A 10,854-nucleotide genomic window follows, 5' to 3' on the forward strand; every position below is an offset into this window, starting at 1 on the left:
AGCTCACTGGCTGAGTGAGGGGCGGGAAAAAGCTCACTGGCTGAGCGAGGTGCGGACGCAGCGCCGAGGGTTGCGATCCCGTTGCCGGTCCCGGTCCAGTACGGGTGCGACACTGAGGGTTGCGATCCGTTGCCGGACATGAAAAAAGACAAAAAGGAAAAAAAAAAAAAAATGCAACTCCCCACCCCAGCCCCAGCCCAGTACTCCTGATCTCCCCTACCCTGTGCTCACTCTTTTCACTTCTAATACACTGTACAATTTATTTACTATGTTTATTGTTTATTGGTTATCTCACCTGACTACAAGCTAAGCTCCATGAGGGAAGAAATCTTGTTTTGTTAGTTGATATATCCCAAGACTCCGGGACATAACTCGAGTTCAGGAACTACATACTAAAACAATGAGTGAATGTATCAGAGAAGCAAAGATTTCTAAGCCTGGGAGCACAGTGGTTGTCCAAAGCTGGTAGGGAAAATAAACTGAATAAATCTTCTAGAGGGTAATCTGTCTATTCATATTTAAATGTTATATTATAAATTAAAAGCCTTTAAAATCTTCAGCCCTTCCATTAACTAATTCCACTTCTAAGTATATAGCCTAAAAAAATCAGAGATGCACGCAGACTTACATATAAGACGAGATTTCATGCTACCAATAAAAATATCTATATTTACTACAGTAACACATACATTGTATGTTATTAAACAAAAACTCAGGATGTGTATCTATCAAATCAAATCTTCTTAACAATAGATTTAAATAAAATTCCTCCTGGGGATAACTGGGGGGCTAATTGGGTGGAGGACACGGGATATAATCACAATTTATGGTAATGCTGCCAGTATGGATCTGGCCATCACATCTTAGGCACAAGTGGTGACAATTTGCTTTGTACCCCATGAATATTCATAACCAATTAAAAATACAAATACAAATAAATAAATAAATAAAGTTCCTCCTCAAAGCACAGCAGATGTCTATTCAGATGCCTAACTCTGTAGGAATTAGGGAAAAGAGCACATCCATTCAGTTCTCCTCAGCTTTTCTACAATTAAAAAGCCAAGCAGAACAATGTCGTCTGTATTATTACCAGCTACTACTAAACTTTCCAGAAAATCGTTAGCATATTAAAGGTAGATCCCATCATTCACTCACATGACATCCAGCACAGAATCGTTCCGAATGACTTTATGGGAGACATCAGCTAGCAGGAAGAGCCCTCCATCTGTCCTCCGGATGCTAGCTGCATAGCCTGGCCAGATCTGCAATCGGGAGAAAGATCTGATATTTACCCCAGGGTTCTAAAAGAAATACAGATACTTCCATGCCTCTTTTGATAAAATACTTTGAGCTGATACTGCCCTTCCATAATAACAGTGAGAAAGCTCCAGGAAACAAATTAAATTAAATCAAATTAAATTAAACTGCAAATTTACTAAATAACCAAATTAAGGAAGAGATTTAACTGATAAATTGTATTCAGTGCTATAAAATATTGCTCAGATGTTTGTCTTAAATATAATGGTCGTAATGAAAAATGTTTTTCCAGAACATTCAAAAGTGAGGGAGGGGGAAAAAAACCACTAACCTGTGTTGCTGTAGTATGATAGCACTTGTAGGGTCATAGAAGTTTCTCCCCACAACCTTCATATCTAAAAGTTTCATTACCCTAAAATAAAGAGCAAGAATGGGTTTTCTAATAGAAGAATAATAAAATTGAGCTCCACTACTCTGAGCTCTATTTTCCTTTGCAAGTCTAAAGGGTCAGAAATATTCATACTGTTAACACAATATAGCTTTTATGTTGAGAACAATCTTTCTTTTTTTTTTTGTCTTTTGTCTTTTTTCCGTGTCCGGCAACGGATCGCAACCCTCAGTGTTGCCCCCGCACCGGACCGGGGACCGGCAACGGGATTGCAAACCTCGGCGCTGCTCCCGCGCCTCGCTCAGCCAGTGAGCAGGAGCCGGTCTGTATGTGGGATCCGAACCCTCGGGCAGGAGCGCCGCCGCGCTTCCCAAGCAGCGCACTATCCAGTGCACCACCGGGCCGGCCCCAATCTTTCTAAAAGAAAAAGAAAAATTACCAAAGCATTTATCTTTGATTATGCACAACTGACTGAAATCTTTCCTACTTACTCACTAACCAAACATCAAGTTGATTTCCCAGGCTCAATTTTCACCATTTACTAAAAAGAACATAAGACAGCCACTTTCTAAGTTTGTGAGTAACAGTCTGGCAAAGAGAGCTATTTTTGTTCTTGGCAGTTCAGTTAACTAGGTAGAAATTAGGTTCTGTGTTTCATTAAGTAAGAGGTATCGGGCTGGCCCGGTGGCACACTGGAGAGTGCGCCGCTTGGGAGTGCGGCGGCGCTCCCGCCGAGGGTTCGGATCCCATGTGGAGACCGGTTCCCACTCACTGGCTGAGCGCGGTGCGGGCGCAACACCAAGGGTTGTGATCCCGTTGCCGGTCCCCGGTACGGGCGCGACACCGAGGGTTGCGATCCCGTTACCGGTCAGTAAAAAAGACAAAAAGGAAAAAAAAAAGAAAAGAGGTACGATGGTACTTCAAAAAGTTTACGGAAAAATAGAATTAAAACATAATACAAATCTTTCCATGAACTTTTTGAAGTACTCTTGTAGTTTAGGAATAACAGTGTATGAAAATTAGGAAGTCTCAAAAGAAGTTAAATAATTTTGAGCTATCTGTGATCCAAAAATTCAAGGGACTGAAAAAATCCTTCCAGTAACTATTTTTGCACAGTACCTCTTTAAGTAGCCCCCTCACTAACAACACCACTAAATATATACTATAAATATCTGTTTTTAAAGTTCCTGAATGAATCCAAAGGAACCTATTCTCCTAGCTAGCTACCTCCAAACCTAATTTCATATACCCAAATCTGGCCCATCACTTGTGAGATAATTTTTGAGTAAGTTAGCCTCAATATAATCCATTTATTATTAAATGCTCCCAAACCCATCTATGTATACCCTGTAGGGTAATACCATCCAAGCTTCTTGAAGAGCACTACTGCAAATACAAGACTGGAGTTAAAGGAAAATAAGACTTCCGCTGTTTTCTTACCGACGGAAAACAACATTGTAGAAGGGAATGCACAAGTCAGAACAGGGCTCCAGGATCTTTGTCAACTGAATCTTAATGCAGATCGTGGCACCATCAGTTTTCCTTTGACTTTTTAAATCAAGAACCTAGCAAATAAATATACACAAGTAAAAAGAAATGACAAATCTACCAAGTCCTTTGGTTTCCCACCACTCAAAACACCAGAGCACTCTTAGGTTTCATCCGAAAGTACATTTCCTATCGTATCTCACTTGTTGAAGCTTGATAGGCAGATAGAGAATAGATCCATCAAAAGCAGTGACGTTTCCGGTGACAGCTTGATGGTCCTTCAACATGCCAAACCTCATGCTTTTGCACTCCACATTGGGGCTAGAAAATTTAATAAAGAGGGTTTTAAAACAGCAATCTTTTTTTTCCCTTATTTTTGGCAGCTGGCCGGTAAGGGGATCTGAACCCTTGATTTTGGCATTACTGGCACCACGCTCAAACAGCCATCTTTATCACAGCTGTGCAACAGGTGTGTTAGAGAAGCAGTCATTTGTGACTGCTGCTCCACCTAGTGGTCATAGTAAAAAATTACATATCTGACTAAAAACAGAACTTTGACTTAAGGATACCCACTCACGGCTGAAACATTAGAAAATATAGGTAAAGCAAAAGAAAATAAAAACAACGCATAATACCGCCACTGGAGGACAACCTCCTTAACATGTCAGTGAATATTCTTGCAGACTTTAGGTCAGGGGATCAGAAAATTTTTTATGTAAAGGGCCAGATAGTAAATACTTTGGACTTTGCTGCCCTGTAGCATGAAAGCAGTCATCGACAATATGTAAACAAATGAGCATGGCTATGTGCCAATAAAACTTTACTACAAAAACAAGCAGTGGACAGGGTTGACCTTTGGACCAGCCGTCATTTGCCAAGCCCTGCTCTAGAGTATTCAGAGATACACACTCTAAAACAAAAAAAAGTTTAAAAAACAGGAATTTACTGTAACCATTTTTCACTTATGGCAATTTCAACTTTTTATTGATTCACTGTCAAAAGCCTTACAGTTTTGAAAAACTCCAGTAGCTACTTTACACAATGATGGTCCTATTCTATCACAGTAACAAACAACCTTGTTCTACAACTGCAAAGTTTAAACAAATCCAAGGCTAAAAAGGGTCAAGGATGTTCAAAGCACATGAAGAAAGATAAAAGAAAAAAAAAAAAATCAAGTGGTAATACAATACAGCTGTCCCAAAACTAAACATTCACATGCTAACATCACATTCCTTCCAAAATCCATACCTGCACACTTAAGAGACGAGTTCTAAGCACAATATTTCAGTTTGTCTTCCTAGACCCCCTTCACATACTACAAGGAAACTAAAGGATGGCCAGTCTACTGTAACACATCTATGTGCTCAGGATTCTCTCAATGACCTGGCAGCACCTTCACATTGTGGCTCCAAAGATCCATGTCAATAATCTAGAAACCTATTAACCCACATCTTCTCCATGGCCAGTCGATGGAGACAGACCTGTTAGGGCTGCTATACCCCTTTCTGCTTCGTTAACATCTGTCAATCCATTTTCAGAGAAAGGAGTCTCCCTCTCTTCAATGTTCATCTCCTCCTCTTACGTTCCACAATAATCCTGTTTCCTAAAGTCCAGTTTCACCCTCTTTTCTCTTTTCCTTCACCTGTCCTGTGTGTTCAGCTCTGCTTTCTTACCTCATAAAAACCACTAAAGCAATCCTACCCTCTTTATCATTCCATTTCCCAATCCTCTTACAAACTTTTTAAATGAGTGGCCAATTCATTGGCTACTTCTCATGGTCTATGCTCCTCCTATTCCTTTAATCTCCTAGTTTTTTCTCTATAACTCTAACAAAGCTATTAGAAGATCACCAAGGGGGCCCTCAAAAGCAAATACAATAACTTTTTTTCCTGTGGCCAATGTCAACCCCTCCTCCTTATTCAAATGGATCCTTCCTTTGGTGTTTATAACATGTCCTGAGGGTATTTTTCCCCTAACTTTTCCTTTCTTCTTTCTTTCACTCCACTTCCTCCTCTTCTACAACCAACTGGTAGCTGTCCTTCAAAAATTCAGACTTCCTAGTACAGACATTTTGGAAAACAGTATGGAGGTTCCTCAAAAACTAAAAATAGAACGACCATATGATTCAGTGATCCCGCTTCTCAGTATGTATCCAAAGGAATTGAAATCAGTATGTTGAAGAGATATCTGCACTCCCATGTTCATTTTAGCATTATTCACAACCACCAAGATATGGAGACAATAAGTGTTTATCACGGATGAATGGACAAAGAAAATATGGTGCACATACACAATGGAATACAGTACAGCCTTTAGAAAGAAGGAAGTCCTGTCATTTGCAACATCATGGATGAACATTGAGGAAATTATGTTAAGTGAAATAAGCCAAGCACAGAAAGACAAATACTTCATGATCTTACCTATGCGTGGAATCTAAAAAAGTTGAATGCACAGAATCAGAAAGTAGAATGATGGTTACAGGAGTAGGGGAAGAATGTTGGTCTTAAGCGCAGAAAGACAAATACTTCATGATCTTACCTATGCGTGGAATCTAAAAAAGTTGAATGCACAGGATCAGAAAGTAGAATGATGGTTACAGGAGTAGGGGAAGAATGTTGGTCTTAAGCATACAAAGTTTCAGTTAGGAGGAGTACGTTTTAGTGATGTTACACAATATGGTGACCACAGTTAATAATAATGGACTGTATATTTCAAAATTGCTAAAAGAAATTTTTTTTTTTTTACTGACCGGTAACGGGATCGCAACCCTCGGTGTCGCGCCCGCACCGGGGACCAGCAACGGGATTGCAACCCTTGGTGTTGCGCCCGCACCACGCCCAGCCAGTGAGCGGGAACTGGTCTCCACATTAGATCCGAACCCTCGGCGGGAGCGCCGCCACACTCCCAAGCAGTGCACTCTCCAGTGCGCCACCGGGCTGGCCCTGCTAAAAGAAATTTTAAACGTTCTCACCACAAAAAATAATAAGTAGGTGAAGTGGTGAATATGTTAATTAGCTTGATTTAATCTTTCTACAATGTGTACATGTATCAAAACATCACACTGTATCCCATAAATACACAACTGTTATTTTTTACGGTCATTATTTTTCAATCAAAACAATTTAACTGGGCCAGCCTGTGGCTCACTCAGGAGAGTGTGGTGCTGATAACACCAAGGCCACGGGTTCGGATCCCATATAGGGATGGCCAGTTTGCTCACTGGGTGAGCGTGGTGCTGACAACACCAAGTCAAGGGTTAAGATCCCCTTAGCGGGGGCCGGCCTGCTGGCGCACTCGGGAGAGTGCGGCGCTCGCACCGAGGGTTTGGATCCCATATAGAGACTGGTCCGCAGTGAGCGCAGTGCGGGCGCGACACCGAGGGTTGCGATCCCGTTGCCGGTCGCGGTACGGGCGCGACACTGAGGGTTGTGATCCCGTTACCAGTCACGAAAAAAGACAAAAAGGAAAAAAAAAAAAAAAGATCCCCTTACCGGTCATCTTTTTTAAAAAAATAAATAAATAAATAAAATAAAATATCACTGAGGGTTGTGATCCCATTACCAGTCACGAAAAAAGACAAAAAGGAAAAAAAAAAAAAAAGATCCCCTTACCGGTCATCTTTTTTTAAAAAAAAAATAAATAAATAAAATAAAATAAAACAATTTAACTTCCATATTCTCATTTTCTTCACAGATATTTCAGAACACTCATTTTCATAATTCCAGCTAATAACTTCCTGTTAATAACTCCCCTAAGATCTTAAAAGAGAACACAAACTAATAGGAGTTCTTAATTTTAGAAAAAATATGATGAATCCTAAAGTTATTGATATAAAATGCGAGTAATTTTCTCTGATTTTTCTCACTCTCAAATTTAATCCTAGACTGGGGTTGGCCAGTAGGTCACTTGGGAGAGCATGGTGTTGATACCACCAAGGGTTTGGATTCCCATACTGGCCAGCCAACAAAAAACCCTAGGTCACTGTGGAGATGTCAAATGTTGGTATAATGACTCATGCAGGGGAAGATCCAGGTTTTGTGGGGTGTGTATCTTACACCATTTGGGGGGAAGGAACCTTTAAGAAAAGGAATACAAAATCACATATACAAAATAAGTTAAAAGGTCACAGAAAGGGCAAATGCAAGTAAAAGGCCTGAACCTAAGCTTCATTAATTTCACATTAAATCCACTTCTAGCCTCACACATAAACCCACACCTACTAAATTAAAATCTGAATTGGTAAGATAGCTAAATACACACATAATCATAAAATGTTAACCTTAAACTTCCTGAAAGGATCTGAGTACATGCATTATTGCATGGGAGATTCATCAAGAATTATAAAGAAAAATATTCAGTTATCTCAGGGGAACTATTTCATTACTGCCCTCTAAGAAGTGAACGATACAGAGAGAGAAGCTGTGAATACCTGAAAGTCACATGATATTGATAAACTGCTTCATTATGACACTGTATTTTGATGAGGTTCAGTCCCAAAGATTGAGGTGTTCCTTTTGATCCCTGCTTCACCAAAAGCTCTCTGGAAAATAAAAATAAAATCAAAAGCACCAACATATACTAAAAACAAAGCAACCAACCAACTCACACCCCCCCCAAAAAAAAAGACTGGGGTAAGTATTTTTTCACACTTTGCTTAGAGATACACAAACCAAGAACCAAGACATACAAAAGCAAGCTTTGAAGGCTAGAAAAGAAATTCTTAACAATGTCTAATTAGAGATGCAAGGTCACCCTATCTGTTCTAGTAATAACATCACTGGAATAAACTAGGCCAGCTAAGAACACAAGATTTAGTTCCAAAAGAGAAAGATGAAGTGCCATAATATTTTTCCTAAATGATTTTTTCTTATTTTCAACATGACAAAGAATAGTCTGTGTGAATTAAGAAGGAAAAAAAAGGTCACGACTCCACTCTCTGGTATGTGCTATATATTCACTGTTAAACCCATTTCACTTCATCAAGAATTGTCCCACCTCTTTGTCAATCTCCCACCAGCAAAAACAAAATGAAACAACCTGCAGTACCTATCACCAAGGAGGACTCTAGACACGGTGTTCACAATACCACACACCAGCCAAAACATAGAGGTTCATTAGGCACTTCCTCCTCCCATCATTACTAAGCACAGAAGGCTGCCCCTGACTTACTTTTCCTTGTGCTCTGCAGTCAGGACCAGAGGATGATCTGGAGAGTGGAGAGAGGACTGGGGCAGAGGTGGTGATGACAGCCGTGGGTGATTCCGGAAAGTGAGGCTGGATGCACTGGGAGGCTTGTCCACTCCTCTGCCTATACCCCCAGCTGCTCTTCCTAATGGTAATAAAGAAGCTTCTGAACTTCCTCTTCCAAGCATTCTGGAATGTTGAAGAGACAGGCAAATCAGGGCTCTCTTAATCACGCTTCTATTTATGCCCCATCTTTTTTTTTTTTAAATAAAAGATGGCCACTAAGGGGATCTTAACCCTTGACTTCGTGTTGTCAGGACCACACTTTCCCAAGTGAGCTAACCGGCCATCCCTATATAGGGATCTGAACCCATGGCCTTGGTGTATCAGCACCACACTCTCCCAAGTGAGCCATGGGCCGGCCCTGCCCCCTCCTGATTATTCCCCCAAGTCTACATTACCTTGTTGGAGGAGACAGCAAAAGGGACACAAGCACAGCCTTGGGATTCCTTCAAAGTCCAATATGCCAACATGACTCATTCACCAACTGCTATTAATACTGACTCTCAGAACCGTCTTCAGCAGAATTGTGGGGAAAGCTCGACTCACCCAGATTAATGAACTACGATCAGGGTAACTTGTTAAGAGGACAAATGAAGTTGAACCACCCAGGGGAGAACTACTTTTACCCTCTTCCAATGACTGACTGGATCAGCAGCTGCTGACCACTCTTGGAAAATTTCCAACCAGGCATTGCTTGTTTGTGAGATAACACAACCTTCTTAGAGTTTCTCTTTGGCCCTATAGACGTATTCCATCTGAAGTCAATGGCTCGTGAGAAGGAAACTTTACCCACCTCTTCCAACCAACAGAGGCCTCTGCCATCTTGCTGTCCCCAGCTGCCAATACTGAAGGATCCGGAAAAGCAGGACGAGGTTCTTCTCTGTCCCTGCGCCCCATATTAGCAGACAACCCTCGACCTAAAATGCCTCTACCTGAATGAAAGAACCAAACCCCAGCCGTAACTGAGTTGAACATGTTTTAAAGTACAGTTATTTTTCTGAAGATAAACTGTACGGATTTAAGAACGAAGCAATCATACATACGACCACAATTTCTCAAATTAGTTTTTGACATACCTAAAGGAGGTACTTCTCGTGTTAGAGGGGTTTGGGACACTGTCTCGAGACCCAGACCTCGAAACATGGAGACCAAACCCACAGATTCCTGTGGAAAGTCAGAAAATAAAGTTACTCTAAAATGTAATTTATAACTCCAGAAACAATGGCTTTTTTTAAAGTCCTGGTAAATAATAAAATAATTTTCTTCATATTGTATAAATGTTATAGAAATAAGAGATAAAAATATTTTATAAAAAAAATTTTTAGGGCCGGCCCGGTGGCGCACTGAAGAGTGCACTGCTTGGGAGCGTGGCGGCGCTCCCGCCGAGGGTTCGGATCCCATGTGGAGACCGGTTCCCGCTCACTGGCTGAGCGCGGTGCGGGGGCAACACCGAGGGTTGTGATCCCGTTGCCGGTCCCCGGTGCGGACGCGACACAGAGGGTTGTGATCCCGTTACCGGTCAGTAAAAAAGACAAAAAGGAAAAAAAAAAATTTTTTTTAAATGCCCATAACCATGTCCTATTAAGTTTTTAAGCATAAATAGTAACTATTAAAAGTCCATGATTTGAGGTACAGTATAATAAAATGCAACAGAAAAGAATAACCCTTGAATTTTTCTTATTTATTTCCTGTATACCCTAGGTAAGAGAGCATAGGTGTACTTAAATTTTCAAAAAAGCTAGGTCATTTAAGGGTATCAGAGGTTTGGGGTTTGTTTAACATCCAACAAAACCTGCTATCTTCTTACAGAAGTCTTGAAAGTTTAGTCTTGTTATACCAATTATAGTGCCACATGAATAAAAGCCACACACAAATTCAAGCAATTCATCTGAGAAAACATACAAGATTACTGTCAAAAATTTTTCCTCTTTCAAAACATTACAGTTGACACTGTCAACTTAAAGTTACCATAACCGCATTACTGAACTCTTCCTATACTTGCTAACTTTTTATCTTTGACATATATTAATTATAGACAAATACTGTTCTTAAAATTACTGTGCAGTTTATAATTAAGAGATTAAGAATGCACACATGTGTAAGTGTTCACACAGCAGTAGCAATGACTGAAGATCCCATTCCAGGGTGACAGAAGAAGCATCTGCTTTATGATAATATTGGGGGACCTGAACACACCTTTCAGCATTGGATAGATCACCTAGGCAATAAATCAACAGGATAACCATAACTCTTTCAGAGGGAGGGAAGAAATCTAGGGTTATCAGTGGTGGGAGGGGAGAGGGGATAGGAAGAGATTGGACAAGGGGCATAAAGAATAAGTAGAATTTGTAACAATACACATACTAGTAATATTGATTTGATCAACACATGTCAACATTGAATCCCCAAAATATGCATAATCAATTTTTTTTTTTTTTAAAGATGACCGGTAAGGGGATCTTAACCCTTGACTT

The 10,854-nt window shown here is 40.4% G+C and overlaps 1 protein-coding gene across 1 annotated transcript in view; it reads right to left on the reverse strand.

Annotated features, from left to right (window-relative positions):
• Positions 1–10,854, reverse strand: part of PIWIL2 (piwi-like RNA-mediated gene silencing 2) — a 76,310-nt gene that overhangs the window by 63,025 nt on the left and 2,431 nt on the right. Inside the window, 8 exon segments of the mRNA XM_008582051.1 lie at positions 1,156–1,262; positions 1,582–1,669; positions 3,086–3,210; positions 3,337–3,454; positions 7,563–7,673; positions 8,303–8,506; positions 9,174–9,312; positions 9,457–9,544. Of these exon segments, the coding sequence (XP_008580273.1) occupies positions 1,156–1,262; positions 1,582–1,669; positions 3,086–3,210; positions 3,337–3,454; positions 7,563–7,673; positions 8,303–8,506; positions 9,174–9,312; positions 9,457–9,544 (980 nt within the window).

Source organism: Galeopterus variegatus, unplaced genomic scaffold, assembly GCF_000696425.1.
Source record: "Galeopterus variegatus unplaced genomic scaffold, G_variegatus-3.0.2 Scaffold2506, whole genome shotgun sequence".
In the NCBI taxonomy this organism is placed as follows: domain Eukaryota; kingdom Metazoa; phylum Chordata; class Mammalia; order Dermoptera; family Cynocephalidae; genus Galeopterus; species Galeopterus variegatus.